This window comes from Anarrhichthys ocellatus, unplaced genomic scaffold (assembly GCF_004355925.1).
Source record: "Anarrhichthys ocellatus isolate YVR2014 unplaced genomic scaffold, GSC_Weel_1.0 scaffold11, whole genome shotgun sequence".
In the NCBI taxonomy this organism is placed as follows: Eukaryota; Metazoa; Chordata; class Actinopteri; order Perciformes; family Anarhichadidae; genus Anarrhichthys; species Anarrhichthys ocellatus.
In genome coordinates this window covers 5,499,450-5,517,290 of record NW_022280041.1, presented here as the reverse complement: position 1 = coordinate 5,517,290, position 17,841 = coordinate 5,499,450, and the positions used below count along the sequence as shown (strand labels likewise).

At 45.2% G+C, this 17,841-nt stretch overlaps 1 protein-coding gene across 3 annotated transcripts; it reads left to right on the top strand.

Moving 5' to 3' along the window:
* Positions 1 to 49: 49 nt before the first annotated feature.
* neurl4 (neuralized E3 ubiquitin protein ligase 4) lies at positions 50 to 17,728 on the top strand. Of its 3 annotated transcripts, none has more exons than XM_031851601.1 (29): positions 50 to 1,296; positions 5,586 to 6,108; positions 6,205 to 6,270; positions 6,356 to 6,813; positions 6,962 to 7,073; positions 7,166 to 7,254; positions 7,388 to 7,460; positions 7,730 to 8,003; positions 8,090 to 8,271; positions 8,410 to 8,495; positions 8,612 to 8,774; positions 8,885 to 9,095; positions 9,322 to 9,398; positions 9,553 to 9,658; positions 9,860 to 10,029; positions 10,137 to 10,265; positions 10,537 to 10,679; positions 10,878 to 11,096; positions 11,570 to 11,668; positions 11,746 to 11,898; positions 11,979 to 12,146; positions 12,300 to 12,458; positions 12,644 to 12,823; positions 13,027 to 13,120; positions 14,329 to 14,436; positions 14,535 to 14,679; positions 14,774 to 14,886; positions 15,080 to 15,239; positions 15,353 to 17,728. In XM_031851601.1, the coding sequence occupies exons 1-29, from the start codon at positions 994 to 996 to the stop codon at positions 15,555 to 15,557; spliced, it is 4,968 nt and encodes a 1,655-aa protein (XP_031707461.1). In that variant the 5' UTR covers positions 50 to 993; the 3' UTR covers positions 15,558 to 17,728. The 3 variants fall into 3 exon arrangements, with proteins under 3 accessions (XP_031707461.1, XP_031707460.1, XP_031707462.1); XM_031851600.1 differs by having other exon boundaries at positions 10,534 to 10,679; XM_031851602.1 differs by having other exon boundaries at positions 9,580 to 9,658; positions 10,534 to 10,679; positions 15,353 to 15,557.
* Positions 17,729 to 17,841: the final 113 nt, after the last annotated feature.

The window sequence follows — 17,841 nt, the reverse complement described above, 5'->3', positions numbered from 1 at the left end:
AGGTTTCGTGACCTTGGTACGTGCAACAGTCTGTTTCTAAATAAGATGTGATTCTCCTTAATATGGCTATCCACAGATTTTAATTTTACTGCTGCATTTAGGGCAAATTAAAACCCAATAGTGCTTTTGAGGAGATTTAAACACTGTGATGGAGCACTAACGTTTAATAGATACTGAGTGGGGTATGAGTCAGGCTGAGATTTAAGACATGGATTTTGCCCCCTCTAGTGGATTGTTAAAGATAATATTAGAGTCACTTCACCCACTCTGTGTATGATGCCATCTAAACAATGAAACAACACTAGATTCACACAAAATAATCTAAAATATTGTTTAAGATCCAAGAAAGATCGTCTATAATCTTAAAGAATAAGGACAATTGTTGCACTGCCAGACAGTCTGAGGTTCTTTCCCCCCCCCCTTCATTAAATGGTCATAAAGTTGAAAGATATTACATTTGTCTGGTAAAGGTCATTGTTTAAGTTGATTAAGCATAGAAGGAAGAAATATATTGACAACAAATAGTCATCAAATGACTCAAAATCATTTAAATCTTTCAAGATATTCCAGTGCATTAAAAATATATCTAGATATTATGTGTATGCGTGCAATATATTTAAAGTTATGATAAATTGACGGGAAATGTGCTTACATTTTCACCTCTTTATTGCAGAAACGTTTAAGGCATTGATTATTATCATTACTACTATAATTAATAATATTTTAACTACACATTCATGAAACAAAACGAAATGGGAAAACAATCTTTTCAAAAATCCCCAAATCTTCAACAAACATTCAGTTATATTTATACTAAAGCCAAAAAATATAAACAAAAAACCCAGATTTATGATAAATATACGACTGCAAAAATATGACTGCTACAATTCCTATAAAGCTTAAATATTAAAGTTAAATTTAAACAAGTGTCAAGCTTAAAATGAACGATAAATTGAGTCTTTTTGCGACATAAAATAGGTTTCATGCTGTTTCATGATACAGTTTACACAGAACTGGGCGCGGTGCAGGGTGCAACCAAATCGGATCGATTACAGTAATCTACCGACTGCCATAACGTGTAGCAACTGTCGCAAACCCCTGACTGTCGTGAATACTGGCCGCCCACTGAAGATGGCGGCGGAGCTGCATCCGCGGAGCGGAAAGCTGATCGGCCTGTCCAACTCGAACCGAACCGCCCGGCGCAACCAGCCAGTGCAGGAGTTCAACCACGGCCTGGTGCTGAGCAAGGAGCCGCTGAGGGACAGGGATGTCTTCACCGTCCGTATTGACAAAAAGGTAAACAACAACAATAACAGGCCCGCTGCAGCTGCTGCTGCTTCTCCTGCGCGGGGATGAGAGCAGCGGGAGTGCGGGAGCAGTAGGACGGGCCGGTGGTCTGCCTCTGTCCGCAGTGAGAGGCTCATCCTATCCGGGGCGTTTCACAAGGTTGACAGTGACCACGGCTGTTGTTTAGTGATGCATTACACACACTGAGATTCATCAGTGACTGACGTAAAGAAATAAACACGTTCGTATGTGGGGGGATTTGTGAAACGGATCACTCGGCTAACGGGAGCTAGCCCCGGGGCTAGCTTTTTACGGAAGGTGCTCTCTCGTGTGTTTGACAAGGACTCGCTGCTGTTTATTGCACTACTCGAGCTCAGCTAAGCGTGTTAACTTGACGTTAGCTCTGATAACTTTTGTTTCGGAGGAGTCCGTGACAGTCGTAGGTGCCTGTCAGCCTGCTATACTGCAGTGCTCACACCAGCTCGGGCTATTCTAGCGACTCAAAGCCTATGTGTGAACCTAAAGAGGCACCAATGCGTACGAGTAGACACCGCTATCAGTCACCAGTGTCGTCTACAGCATCTTCATTAAATCACCATATTAAGACCTTACCAGCAGTGATGGTGTAGCCTAATGCACGAGGAGTTTGACCACTAAAAGGTAGCACTCATTAATCCCTGCTCAGTTATCTGTAAACACACTCTCTTCCTCTCTCATTGCTGGGACATTTGCTTTCATTGAACTCATTTGTCCCTCATTATGGGAACCAAGTAGAGACATTTCTTACTCTACTGTGTCCATCGCTGTCCTCCGATTCATGCAGCTCTAGATATGATGGCGTCCTCTTTCCAGGGAAGGTGATCCATCCCTCACTTCTGGGAAAGATTTCATATTTTCCACCACAACTATACCCTTTATTATACGTACATCCATTGTTTAAGAGGCTCCGTTTTATATGTTGATTGCATTCTTTCCAGCGATCAGTACATCTTAAAGTACAGGTGTCTCACTCTCACTCATTCGGTTATCAAACCAATGTACAATGTCTTGCTTTCCGTAAAGGATCTCATGACCTAAAATGCTTCTCAAGTCTTCCCTTTAAGTATGCTTAAAGTTGTTTATTTTTAATGTCGGGTGGTGTGATAAAAGCACATTCAATTCTTCCATACATACTTCTACAAATGCCCTCAAATGTGTAGCTTTCATGTCACTTAAACACAAGTGCTTATCTATCTATGGCTATTGGTGTGTTCTGCTATGACTCGGGCCTCTCCGTATCACACCGATGCTTATGCACAGTGTTTACATCTTGTCTGTTATCAGTGTAGGAGAGCTTGTCTGTGCTAATGGCTTTCGCCTCTGCAGTCTGCAACCCTACTGGAGCTTGTCAACAACATGGCAGCTCTTGAGCTTCTGCCCGTGCCAACTGGGCCACACACACACACACGGCCAAGCTGTACAGTTAGTTGTTAAGAACATCCAGCATGATGAGACAGAGCAAAAGCCAGTAAAGTCAAACATGTGGTTGAATCGCACCTCCTGTATGTAAACCAGTATCCGTCCCATGTGGTGCACTCAGCCTGATGAGGGCTCTCATAAACAACCCAATGCTCTGACATGACAATGCATTGCCTGTTTGAAAATCAATACTTTTCCATCACGGAGCAATCGGATTGGAATGACTGCCCATCCCGTCTGCTGAGCTATAGTGGATGTTTGGAAAAATGAGTGCAACACAACGAGCAAATGGAGTGATTTATTGGACAAACAGTTTAGCCCGAAGTTGGGCGCTGTCAGTGGTTTGGGGTTTTGTATGAAGCTGTGGTCTACAAAATGAATAGTGGAATATCCCATATTGTGCGTATTAGTAATTAAAATTGGAGGCGCTTCAATGTAGCTGTACTGTAGCTTGTATCACCATGCTACAAAAATAACCGGTGACTTACTTTGGTAGTAGATTCATCGTTTTAATTGATAACTTTCTGTAGTTCCATCTTTTCAGGTGGGAGGATTTGCTGTTTTTCTTTATCTAATATCATAGTAAGCTAAATATTTTTGAATTGTGTTGAAGGCTGGTGTCAGTATTTTATATGGTAGCTGTTAAAATGTCAATTTATTCCAAATAATGTAGCTTATTAATGTGAGAACTGTATTCACCTGTCCCCCTACACAGAGTCCGGCTGTGTTCATGCTCTGCTAGATGAGAACGCTGTATAGTCCTCGCAGTGTTTCTCTGCTTTTGATGCAATTCATTTTTAATTCTTTATAAAAGCTGTGCAGTGGTCATACTCTGCTTGCATCCTGTAGTAGTTGGTCTTCAGAGAGAGAGAGAGAGAGGCAGACACCCACAGGCTGCTGTTACATAAGTGAATGAGCGAGGCAAGGAGCTGTCTGTCTCCTCCGCACAGCGACCCGGTCAGGCTGAGTTACTACTAAATCTGTTAACCCAGATACCCGGGCTTTCGTAGCACACTGCCTCACATAGCACCTGCCACGGAGCAGAGGAAGACACCATGGGTGCAGACGAAGGAGAGGAGGCAATATAGAAATATTTTCAAAATGATTTTGTCTCGGAGGAAATCTTCCTTCATTATTCCTCGGCTCGGGCGTGAGCTGCAGAAAATCATCCCAGGAGCTGGTGTGGCACTAATGTTATGCTCCAGGTCTCTTCATCGGGGAGGATTTCTAACAACTTTCACTGGAGTCCTGTGGAGCACCAGGGAACAAACCGGAAAAGGGAGACTGGCCGACGGAAGTTTCCGATTACTTTTGACGTAATTCTCTTCCTTTTGAGGAGCAAACTGCATGGCTTTTTTGTTGGATGTTGTTCTCCGGGGGGGGGGCAGGTGGAGTGCAGCGAGCCGGGAGATCACTCCTCAGTCGGATGACGTCAGTTCGTGCCCCTGTGTCGGCAAGCATCTGCGAGGCTGAAATGTCTTTTAAGCGAGGCTATGAATCTCCACCGGCTGCACTGACTCCGCTCTACAAGCTGACACGGCACTCTTGTCGTCCACATCATGGAGGCAAAACGCATGAAATGTAGAATTCACCCCCCCGGAGATCAATAAAGTATCACATTATTGTGAGCTGATGCTGAGTTCTGTGTTTCTGGGAAGAAATGGAGGCTGCGTGTTATGTGATATGATTCCAATGTCGTGCAAAGACGAAAGGAGTTTTGCAGTCTTGAAGCCTCAGAGAGGCAAGATCGTGGAGGTAAAGCTTTGCCTCGCGTGCATAGGTTAAATCATCATCTAACCTCTTGTCGTTGTTTCAGTCACGACGCGGTGGAAACTAGACATGATGAAGGAGAGAGAGGGACGTTAGCTGTGACCGCCATCTGGCAACTCAAGTAGCTGAGGAATTGTAATTCACTCCACTTCTAGTTGAGTAACACAATCATTAATTCAATCAAACATTTTGAGAATCTGCACATTGGATGAAAGCTTCCAAAACTTTATTGGACCCAAAAAAAAAAAGGAAACGTTTTGACTTTTCGGGTCTTTGTCAGGTGACTGGCCAACATGACAAAGGATGAGGTGTATATTAGACACTGCTTACAGTCTTCTGTTTTCATGGTCAACTGAATAAACGAAAAACACACTTGCTAATATGACCCCAAGTGTCTATTTTGTTCTTAAACCTGGTCTCCTGTGCCTGGTCTAAATATAGTACAGCGTGTGCACGCGACTGCCTTTCTGCATCAATATGCATTGGACGTCTAATTTTGGAAGTTGGGGGCTGGTGCACTGAGAGATGAGGAATAAATTAGATTGACCCGGGTGATTTTTTTCATTTTTCTTCACACAGTATTGCAAGGTAATAATGGTGTTATTTGCCTACTGCGAGACATATAACCATTGCCACTACATTTAGCACACATAGTTCAGTGTTTTGTTTCTTGTGTGTCACTGTGTGTTCATACTGTCCTGCTTTATTTTCAAAGGAGCGCTCCCTGAGCTACGCTCTTCGCTGACAGACTAAAAATAACAAGATGGATCATACGACAAGGCACACTTTGTTTTCCATGGATGTCTACCTGCAGTTTTTAGCACAGTGCCTCACTCCCCTAACATCACCGCTTAGAAGCTTCCACACCTTTTGTGACTGCTGCTGGCAGCTGTTTTGTGACAACTTATCGTAGTTGCCACAAGGTTTATATCTTTTAATTTATTTTATACCATTACAAATGTAACGCTTTGTGTGTAAGAAAATGCAGGACTTAACTTCAGGTTTTTGGCCATGATGTGTCATTATCTGTGACATATTACAGACTGATCTTTCCCCTACTTTCCCCTCAGGTGAACTCGTGGAGCGGATCCATCGAGATCGGGGTGACGGCGCTGGACCCCGCCGCGCTGGACTTTCCCAGCAGCGCCACGGGCCTCAAGGGCGGCTCCTGGATCGTGTCGGGCTGCTCGGTGCTGCGCGACGGGCGCTCGGTTCTGGAGGAGTACGGCCGTGACCTCGATCAGCTAGCCGAGGGCGACCGCGTGGGCATTCAGCGCAGCTCCCGCGGCGAGCTTCACCTCTGGGTAAACGGGCAGGACTGCGGTGCGGCCGCCAGCGGCTTGCCGCCCAAGCTCTGGGCAGTGGTGGACCTGTACGGCAAGTGCACTCAGGTGACGGTGGTGAGCTGTGAGCCGCCGCCGGCCTCGACGGAGAAAGAGACAATAGAGCAGGACGAGGAGGTAGAGGATGAGGATGAGGAGGAGGAGGAGGAGGAGGAAGAAGAGGATGTGGTGTGTGGGAGTCGGGAGGATGGGGGGATCACGGCACTGATGAATGTCGCAGCAATGAATGGAATGATGAATGGAGATGAAGGTAGGGGGCTTTTTTTTTTTTTTTTATCTATATGGTTCTTTTTTCCAACCTGTTATCTGGGATTTGTTATTTTCACCGTTTTTTTCCCGTTCACAGTGCCTGAGCTTAGCTGCAGTCACACCAGACCAGACAAGTTCCCCAACAACCTGGAGCCGGACACGGGTAAGAAAGTCCTTCTAATATCAGTTGATGGACCTTATGCAACACGGACCCGGATTTGACAACCTCCTCTTCCTTTTCTCCTCAGTTCTAACGGAGCACCAGCTCTTTGACGTGTTCAACAACGCAATAGTATCTTTTTATCGCTCCGAGGATGAGGGCGGAGGGGAAGATGGTGGAGGCGGAGGAGGAGCAGGAGGTGGAGTAGGAAATTCAGGATCTGACTCCTCTTCCAGAAATGACAGGGGGAGCAGCAGCGGAGGAGGTGCAGTCAGCAGCGACAGTGGAACAGGGACAACAGGAGGAGGTGGTCCTGGAGAAGGTGAAAATACCAACAACAGTCCTGCCGGTAACGGAGGGGTCGGGCTGGCGGCCGTCATCGGCGCAATGACCACCAATGACGCGCTGCTGTTCCACGAGAAATGCGGCACGCTGATCAAACTGAGCAACAACAACAAGACGGCGGAGCGGAGGAGACCGCTGGACGAGTTCAACAACGGTGTGGTGATGACCAACCGGCCGCTCCGACACAACGAGATGTTTGAGGTGTTTACGACCACACGACGACACGTTTGTGCATGAACTGACTTATTTACTGTAGTGTCATTGTTATTAGTTGAGTAGAGGCAGGTGATACTGAAATAATACTTCACAGAATATCTGACCAAAAAATGTATTTCTGTTATATCTTCAGATCCGCATTGATAAGCTGGTGGACAAGTGGTCAGGCTCAATAGAGATCGGTGTGACCACACACAATCCCAACAACCTGGACTATCCTGCAACTATGACCAATCTGCGCTCAGGTAACACTCACACAGAGATGCACACACAGTTCATACAAATATAAAGCAGTTCATTGTGACATGGATGACATTAACCTGGCTGCGTATGTTAGGTACAATCATGATGAGTGGCTGCGGGATACTGACCAACGGGAAAGGAACCCGCAGGGAATACTGTGAATTCAGCCTCGATGAACTTCAGGTTTGTACCAATGCACGCACACACACACACACACACACACACACACACACACACATTTCAGTCTGCCGCCTACTGACACACCTAAGTGTGTCCGTTTCTCTGATCTCCATCAATTACTATCGTCCACATTTAGGAGGGAGATCACATAGGGTTGATGCGCAAAGCCAGTGGAGCGCTCCATTTCTACATCAACGGCATCGACCAAGGTGAGGCGCTTCATGCGGGTCTCAGTGTTATCATGATGATGGTTATAAATCAGCTCAGAACATAAGGAAGGGGTCAAGTGAAGTGTTTTTTGATTTTTAGATTGTTATTCCATGACGCTTCACAACATTAACAATCTACTGTTGACTTATTGCAAAATATACAGAATTAATGACTGAATTGACTGCAGAAGATGTACCTTTACACTTATAATCAATATGTACAAACACACGTTGGCCATACTGTAAGTGAGACTGTTTCTCTCCCCCAGGTGTTGCGGCAGCCCAGACCCCCGGCGTGGTCTACGGCGTGGTCGACCTCTACGGCATGGCCGTCAAAGTCACCATAGTGCACAACCACAACCACAGTGACCGCCTCAGACGCAACAACGCCATCATGAGGGCTTTATCGCCTGATGTCGGGCGGCCCAGGCCGGCTCTCTCCGTCACTCCAGACTCGGAGGGGCCCGACCGGCTGCTCTTCCATCCCAACTGTGGCCAGAAGGCCGCCATCATCAGTGACGGCAGGACAGCGCTGCGGCCACAGTGAGTTAACTACAGGCTTTCTTACTCTTTACATGCTTGATTTTGACTTTATTTAGTTTGCTTCACACAAGAAACTGCTTTCACAGTGCGACTGATGACTTCAACCACGGTGTGGTCCTGAGCAGCCGGCCGCTGCGCTCCAACGAGGTGTTCCAGGTCCGTATCGATAAGATGGTGGACAAGTGGGCGGGTTCCATCGAGATTGGTGTCACAACACATAACCCTGCATACCTGCAGCTGCCCTCCACCATGACCAACCTGCGCTCAGGTAAAATATACATACTTTGTAGAAGTGGGTATTTTGTCTCATTTGTGAGATACCTGATGAAAAAAAAAGTTGCACAACTGTATTTACTGTAAAAAAAACAAAAAAAAAACAACGTTTTTCTGCGTTATTGTTTTCCAGGGACGTGGATGATGACGGGGAACGGCGTAATGCACAACGGAACAACAATACTGGATGAGTACGGACACAACCTGGACCGGCTCAAGGTGAGTGATATTTGTGTTTTATTACTCCGCTGCTGTCACTCCCACCGTTTATACCCGTCACCCTCTGTCCTCCTTCCTCCTTTAACCCTTTCCCGCCTCTGTTTCCTCTCTTGCAGGCAGGCGATACAGTTGGTGTCGTGCGAAAAGAAGACGGCAGCCTCCACTTCTTTGTGAACGGTGTGGCTCAGGGCCCGGCAGCCTGGAACGTCCCTCCCAGTGTCTATGCCGTGGTGGACCTCTATGGCCAGGCTGCTCAGGCCACCATCATGGACGACATGGGTGAGAGAGGGAGGAACACAAACTCCATTTTAAACAGTTAAAGATACTAAAATAACTGAGATTTCCCTTTAGACGATATGAACTTCTATCTATTTCCTTTTTCTTGTCAGTGGACCTCCTGCCTCTCCCAGAGGACAGCTCAGAGTGCCCCATGGCCATGTCCCCCGGGAGCCCCTGCTCGGTAGGAGGGGCCAGCACCACCAACGACCTGCGTTTCCACCACCTGCACGGCACCAATGCCGTCATCACCAATGGGGGGCGCACCGCCCTGCGTCAGAACTGCCGCAGCGAGTTCAACGATGCTATTGTCATTTCCAACAGGTGAGGAAACAAAATGACAATAACTTTTAGCAAATCAAGTCCCGTCTATGGATCATAAACTGATGATGAGAAATGTAACAGTAAGCACAAGGAGCCAGGTAATGATCAGACTGACATGGTGTTTACAGGTAAACGGGTGTAGACAAAGTTATAAACTATAATATACTATCAGCATTTCTCAGTTCCTTCTCCCACGAGTAAACAACAAACTGTTACCTCCTCGTAGGTGCCTTCGAGATGGAGAGCTCTTCGAAATCATCATTCAGAAGATGGTGGACCGCTGGTCGGGTTCAATTGAAGCAGGTGAAATGTTTCTGTTGTGTCAACTCTTGATTTTCTATCCCTTTTTTTTTGTCATGTAAATAAGTTAAATAGCAAAAATACCAATGAAAAGCTACTGTATGTGTAACCTAACGTTGATCTCTTTGTAAATATATTCCATGTGTAATCACCACAGATTTTCTCCTCCCCCCTCTGTGTCCAGGAGTGACAGCCATCAGGCCAGATGAGCTTGAGTTTCCCAACACTATGACTGATATCGACTATGACACTTGGATGCTGAGGTAGAAGGCTATGTTGATACTCTAAAGCTTAATCAGCAATATCTTTATTAATCCAAAATAATTATGGGGAAAAAAACATAAACAAAAGGAATCAATCTATGTGGCTTTGATATTCACCTGACCTAAAAAAAAAATGAAATGTTTGTGGAAGTTCAGATCATTAATTCAAAACTTTTCGTTGTCTTCGTCCTTTTTCTTTAGTGGAACGGCCATCATGCAGGATGGTAACACAATGCGCAACAATTACGGTTGTGACCTAGACTCCCTGACCACAGGCTCTCGCATTGGTATGATGCGCTCAGCCAGCGGCGACCTCCATTATTACATCAACGGTGTGGATCAAGGGGTCGCCTGCACCGGCCTGCCACCAGGTAAAGATTAGTGAAGTCAGAGATGTGAATACTGCTGGTATCAGTTTAGGTTCCGTATGATGACCTCATGCTTCATCCGTGTCTCTCTCCATCTCTCTCTCTCTCAGAGGTGTATGCCGTGATCGACCTGTATGGTCAGTGTGTTCAGGTGTCCATCACCAGCTCCTCAGGCCCGCTGGACAACAGCCTCTGTACCAGCAACATCACGGAGAAAAGCTTCCCCATCCACTCACCAGGTAAACATCAGGGTCCCTGCTCAGGCCTGCAAAGCCTTAAAAAACACAAAAAAATATAGAGCGATCATTTTCAGATCTGAAGCTTTGGGATTGTATGAAAAGTCTGTAAAATACAATTTCTTTTAAAACTATTATATAGTCGTATGGAATTCTACTTTTTCAAAAATGCTTTGATTAGAAGAAAGGGAGTAAAGACAAAATGTATCACTTTATCCGTTGTCCTCAGAGCCTCATCTCCATGTGTCTTCTCTCCTGTGTTTCTGTTTAGCAGCTGGCGTTGCCCATCGACTCCACAGTAAACACGGCAAGAACGTGGTTCTGCTCGGCGACGGCTGCCAGGGCGTCAGAGTTGGAGGTTACGCTCACGGCATTGTGTTCAGTGCGAAGGAACTCAAAGCAGACGAGCTGTTTGAGGTAAAGAAGGACGCGAGCCTCCAATTTATCAGGAAATGCTCTGAGAATGAACCTGCTAACTACCGTGTGATTTAAAAACGATAATGTACACAATATCCTCTTGCATACTTATGTCTGCATGTATCATAAATACAGTTTTCTACAATAGAAATGATTTATGTTTTCCTTTCCTGGTGTTGCTAACTCTGTCCTCTGCAGGTGAGGATTGACGAAGTGGACGAGCAGTGGTGCGGTTCGCTGCACGTCGGTCTGACCACGCTGGCGCCTCCGGAGCTGCCGTCCTGCCCGCTGTCGGGTCTCTCCCCCTCCCTCCCGCAGCTCCGCACCAAGGTCACCTGGCTGCTCTGCGGCTCCGAGGTCCGTCGCAACGGTGTGCTGCAGCGCCAGAACTACGGCTGTTCACTGGACCGGCTGACGGTAAGCTGCATCTCCCTGCTGCTCTGTGAGCACAGTTGGAGTAGAAACCCTCAAGGATCTCTTTTTTTCTGTCTCAGACTAATTGACAGAGCCCCTCTGGCTGCTTAAAAGCCCCGATTTAAGGATGTTGTCAGAGCTTTGGGATTGTCAGTCTGAAAAAGAAGTGACTCACAGAAATCAGCATCGCGTCTTAAAACTCAGACTATCCTCTTTTCTCTGTTTCTAATCATAATAACTACTTCTTCTCGCTTATCCTTCTATCTTTTTTGATTTTGTTTTCATTTAAAACTATTTCCAAAGCACTTAGTCAAAAAAAACGCTCCGCAAATAAGGACACAAACAAGCATTTATTTACATATATGTATATTGTCTTGATTTGTGGAGCGACGTCGGAATGATGGGTCGGTGCTGCACAGAGCCCCGAGCAGTTAGGGGTTCAGTGCCTTGCTCACCTGAATATTACTGTTTCTTAGGTTGGGAACCGCGTGGGTGTGAAGAGGTGCAGTGACGACACCATGCACATCTTCATTGATGGAGAAGACATGGGACCTGCAGCGACTGCAGTAGCCAAGGTACACACACACACACACACAGATCTACAGTACACAGCTACTTGGCCCCACGCTGCCATTCAGCACCTCTCTTGCAGAATGTTTATGCTGTTTTGGACCTGTATGGGCGGATAACAGCGGTGTCCATCGTGAGCTCTTCATTGATGGAGGACATGGAAAGCGTCAAGGCGCCATCGCTCTCCTCAGACAGCTGCAGCGAAGGAGAGGAGGACAGCACCCCCGTCAAAGAGGTAGAAGCCTGTCTGTTAACAACAAGCGTTTTTCACTGCATCGTCGGATTTCCTGAGAAACTCTACCGTGTCACCTCCAGGTCGAGACCGAGCCGTGCGCGTTAGTGCCGACCGTTATGGCGTTCCTGGAAAACCACGGCAAAAACATCCAGCTGTCCAACCAGAACCTGACGGCAGCCAGAGTATCCAGCTATAACCAGGGCCTGCTGGTCACCGCCCAACCGCTGGCTCGCCAGCAGCTGTTCCAGGTAACACAACTGTCCAGGTCCAGGTGATCATGTTTGTGCGTCATCATACTATATACAATACCATACTAGTGTAATATATATACAGAATACGACCACCAGGTATTTTAGGCTGTGACCGTTCCAGTCTGTCAACGGCCTCTCTTTTGTCACCAGTTTCAAATCGACCGTCTGAACCCGTTATGGACGTCGTCGCTGTCGTTGGGGGTCATAGGTCACTCGCCCGACCGGCTCAACTTCCCCTCCACAGCGTGTTGTCTGAAACGCTCCGCCTGGCTGCTGCAGAGAGACTCTGTCTTCCACAACTCCCTAAAGGTACACACACACACACACACACACACACTTACTTAAACCCACTCATCTGTCTGTCATGCTTTCTATGGATTTGTGTGTTCTCACTAACATCAGTCACATTGATCTTATGTCATTTTTCTCTCACTCGCCGACTCCTCTTTTGTGTCTTTCCACTAATCACTCTTTTCCTTCCCCCCCCTCTTTAGATATGTGAAAACTACGGCCCTAATCTGGACACTTGTCCAGAGGGGACGGTGTTGGGTCTGCTGGTGGACGCCAACAGTTGTCTCCACCTCTACGTCAACGGCATGGACCAGGGTGTGGCGGTGCAGGACATTCCTTCACCCTGCTACCCCTTTATCGACCTCTATGGCCAGTGTGAACAGGTCAGACCTACAGATGCACACACACACACACACACACACAGAGAAACAGCCACTTTGATGTTTGACGTTTCTGCCTGATGAATGAATTTAACGGTTAAAGAATTATCTAAAATAACATGTTCTGGCGATTTGACTAATCGGTTAATAATTATCACTAAGAACCCCGACATGATATGCTAATGAATGTTGTGTCACCATGGCAGGTTACTATAGTAACAAACAACGTGCCAGCTGTTGGTGGAGAGAGCGGTGAGACACGTTGTCAGGGCGACATGGAGAAGGCGGACATGGTTGACGGTAAGAAGACGAAGGTTTCTGTTCCTTCCGTGGCTGTGACAGCTGTGGTTAGAGGCTTTATGTTTGGGAGGTGTTCGTCCGATTCCTCACGTCAGTCACATTCTCCTGAAGGCAAAGTCTCAGGAAGTCCTTGAAGGAATTTCTTAAAATATGGTCCAAACGTCCTAAATGTCTTTTAGAAAGTTTTTACAAATGTCATAGCATAGTATGCCATAAACAAAGTAATAAAAAACTGATAGGATAGTATGTCACAAAAACATTCATTAAAAGGTCATCATATAGTACGTCATAAATAAAGTTTTACATAAAATGTCATGAAAGGGAAATGTATAAGTAGTTACATAGCACGTCAAAAACTATTATGAAAAATTACATTTTGTAAGAAAATGTCATAATGTCATATTACACTATAGTATGTCACAAAAAATATAACAAAAAGTCATAGAATAGTACGTCATAAAAATACCATTGTGTAGTATGTCATAAAAGATGTCATAGTATTGAATGTCACAAAAAGTCATGTTATAATATTCCAAAAAAATCATATCTGCTATAGTATGCCACATTAAGTGATGGTATATTATGTGTCAAAATATGATTTAAATGTCATAAAATAGTGTTTTTTCAGAAACAATATTTTAGTATAGTATGTCATACAAATGGCATAACAAAGTTACAGTAATAAATATGTCATTGGCAAGTCATAGTGTGCCATAAAAAGTATGTAACAAATAAATGATAGCATGGTATGTCATGGTATGACATTCATAGTAAAGGATGCCATAAAATATAATCGTGTCATAAAAAGTCATAATATAGTATATCATAAAATGTCTTTAAAAGGGTATTTAAATGTATGCCATAAAATTGTATAGTAGGTCATAATAATGTCATAAATATTTGATATTATAATATGTCGTAATGTTATATAATAAAAGCAATGATGGTAATAAAAATAGCTATGAATAATAATAGAAGCAGTGTTTGTCAAGCAGGGCCACAGATCAGATTCATATGCTAATTATGACAATTTCACACAAATGTCTGACGCGATGAAATAATACAGCGATGACATTTTGCACAGACATGGATGCAAAGTGCAACTTGACTTGTCTGCAGAGGCGCTAACTATAGTTCATCTTTTCATTTCGGTTCTGTTCGTTCTCTATTTCCTGCGTTTGACCTTTTTGTTTTGTTTCTACATGCAGGAATCAAAGAGAGTGTGTGCTGGACGCCCCCTCCAGAAGTCAACCCCAACAAGACGTGTGAATACCAGGCACTGTGCTCACGCTTCAAGGACCTGCTCACTCTACCAGGTGAGATTCACCCGAGGCCTTTCTGCCGTGATCTTTGTTTCAGATCTAAAACCATCTTAACAATCGCAACCTTTGTCTCCTCCACCGCCGCTCATAAGATGGCTATTTTAACGAAGAAGCGAAGTACAACCTTTGCTACTGTGAGTCCTGCCACAAGCTTCGGGGTGACGAGGCTTATTACAAGAGAGGAGAACCGCCCCGGGACTACGCCCTGCCCTTTGGATGGTGCCGCTTCGCCCTCAGGTGAGACGACGATTCCTCAGTCAGATCTCAAACTACTGTATATCGTAATACATTTGCGCAGCGTTGTCTATATAAGTGTTTCCTCTTTGTGCAGGATCAAGCCCCACTGTGAGGTTTCTAATGCACTGAAGAAGTGGCACATCGCGTACCACGGCACCAGTGTCGGAGCCCTGCGGCGCACGCTGGACCACAGCCAGCTGCTGCCTGGTAGGAAAACGACAAAGACACACACTCTATGTCATACCCTTGTTTTTCACAATTGATTGAAATGTTCGCAAACTTAAGCTAGCAGCGAAAGCATTGATGATTCCTCCGTCACTCGCGAGGTGCCACTAGTTGCAATGCAACCATTAGCTTTCTGTAAGTTGTCTTTACTTCCAACGTCATTTTGTTGTTGCAGGGACGTCGTCTATCTTCTCGGTGTCCCCGGTGAAGGCGGAGGGGCCGAATGGCTACAGCGAGCCAGAGGAGAACAGCGCCCCCGGCAGGGAGGTCCCCAGAGTGCGGCTCTCCCCCACTATGCGCTACTCCGGCATGGAGATCTTTGCCCCCAAAGTGCAGTAAGTCCACCTGATTCACAAAATCACTGCTACATCTGGTACGTTTCCACCTCCCTGTCTGGAGAAGGGGGGGGAGAGAGCACTTACTGATCGTTCTCCTTCTCCTCACGCAGATTTCGGGACCCCCGTTCTGACCGCAGCCACCAGGCTCAGGTGGGATTCCAGGTGTGCGTGCGTCCAGGCTCCTACAAGGTGGGGCCGCAGACTCTTGGCCACAGCGAGCCCCTGGACCCTCGCTTCAGCAACTCGGAGATCGAATGGATCACGAAGGAGCAGGGCGGCACGCTCCTCTACGGACTGCTCATCCGGATCGAGTAACTGGAGCGACAGGGGGAGGCATTCGGGTGGAAATGTGGAGGGTCTGTGTGGCGCTCCTCGTACTTTCAATAAACTGACAACCAAATCCAAACCCCTGCCTTGAGAGAGAGACTCCTCTGGAATCCAGCTGTTCCAACCGTGGATTGTTGACAATTCAGCATTATTTTTGTTTATTTTGTTGTTTTTTTCGGTTGTTTGCTCTTGGACTCTTTTAAAGGCCGGGGGCTACGGCGGTTTCAAAGAACGACGGACACTGCCTGCACTTTATGTTTTGGACACTCGTGGGCGATTTTTAAACTAACTTCTCATTGACTCGAAACAACACGTTTGTTCATTCGCTACATTTAGGGTTGGTTTTCTTTGCCACATTTATTTTTCCCCCATTCCCAACATATTTTTCACACACAAACAGCTCATTTTTTTCTTTATCTTTTGGCACTTATTTTTGTATCACTTATCACCTCTACTCTGGTCAGTGTTTTTTTTTTTTAATTTGGGAGGAGCTGTCCCCTGCCAACCTGCACGTTAAAGGACTATCACTGAAAAAGACTGAAACGTGGGTAAAAAAAATGTAAAAGAAAAAGAGACACACTTGAATCTGAGAATGAACCCAAGAGTGATCGTGACTTCTTTAGTGGGGGAAGATTTTAAAAAACTGGAGGAAGAAAAAAATGTTTACACGTGTACGACTGTATGTTGATTTCTCTTTTGTGTCTCCGCATTAGCAGTCCGGCTACTTTATCAGTCCCTGTTGCGTTTCTATCGTGGCCCAGCAACACGTGTGACCCGTCTTGTCAAATGGAAAACATTCACAGGCTTTAAGCTGTGGAGAAAACTGGAAGATTTGACAGAAAAAAATGTACATTTTTGGGGGAAATCTAAAAGTTGTGCATTGAGATGACGAATGGCAAGTGACGTTCAAGCCTGATTGTTTCACCAGAGGGGACACATCAGAAGATATTTAAGAATACAGATATTTACTTTTAGACGTGGTAGTTTTTGATACAGGACAAAGGGGGGGAAAATAAAAGTTAAACATTTTTAAGAAATTAGATTATTCCCTTTCTTGCAGAGTAAGATGAGATTGATGCCACTCTCACGTGTGAGTGGTGTCAATCTTCTCATCTGGCAAAGTATTGGCAAGAAAGCGAATATCCCATAATGTTGAACTCGTAAAATGTTGAATGAACTGAAGCCAAAAGGTTTAAGTGGTTTTCCCACATCACTCCCGCTGTTTCACTTCCCCGTCATCGTTTACGCCAGATCCACTCTCGCCTCCACTCTGATGGATCCATCAGTCATGTCCGACTCCGTTTACCCGGCGGGACGTCCGGAGCCGACGACATGTAGTTTCTATCTGCATCCCACCACCTGAGCTGGTGTTTACATGTGAATGTTACTCATTACGGCTCTTCAGTTCTGTCATGTCGACTAACATCATTGATTTTCATTAGTCAAATGTTTGTATGAGGGTTTTACTTAATCCCAAGAACATCCACCTAATGATTGATTGTATGTGAATAGCTTTCCAAAGCGTATCTTTTTCACAGTTCTCAGTTCTGATGCCTATTTGATAAACCTGCGACACACGAACATGAAACCCCCAACATTTTTCAAGGCACAGTTTTGATGAGTCAAACTCAAAAAGAAAATGTAATTGAAGAAGCTGAGTCGCCTTCGAAGAGCAGCTGTGATCTGACTGGCGGAGGATCTACGGGGTTTGGCAGAAGGAAAAACTTCCAATCAAAAAAGAAAATGTGAAAAATATGATTATATGGGTTATTTACAGCCCAGTGCTGCTTTGTACAATTTTATTTGTATTGTGTTCTTAATTTGTTTTCTGTATGTTGCGTTGTACAGGCTGTTACATAAAAAAAATCATATCTTCCTGATTTATAAAAAATAATAATAAACTGACAGACAGTATGCACAGAAGGATGGTGGAAGTTGTTTTTGTGATACGAGCCGGTAAGCAAGAAAGATGCTAAGAAGACAAGACGACCTACTGGTGCTTTAGGTTACTTTTTTAAATTTTTTTTATTGAATTTAGAATAGCAAAATTGTCGTAGAGAAGTACAATAAAGACAACACTTTTTTGGAAGCTCTCCAGGAGAAGCATGAGGACGACCTGGCTGACTCCGGAGGATGGGTCTCTGGAGGTCAGGGCTATACTCTGACTTTTTAATGACTTTTTTCGACATACTGTAGTATACTATGACTTTTTTAAGTGTGGAGAGATTTGACAGAACAATTAACTTTTTGGAAGTTAAAACTTGTTAATCGA

Coding starts and splice junctions, on each gene's coding strand:
- neurl4 (XM_031851600.1), top strand. CDS start 994: ATGATACAGTTTACACAGAACTGGGCGCGGTGCAGGGTGCAACCAAAT. Junction 9,659..9,859: donor TATGACACTTGGATGCTGAG/GTAGAAGGCTAT, acceptor CTTTTTCTTTAG/TGGAACGGCCATCATGCAGG. Junction 11,899..11,978: donor ACAGCACCCCCGTCAAAGAG/GTAGAAGCCTGT, acceptor TGTCACCTCCAG/GTCGAGACCGAGCCGTGCGC.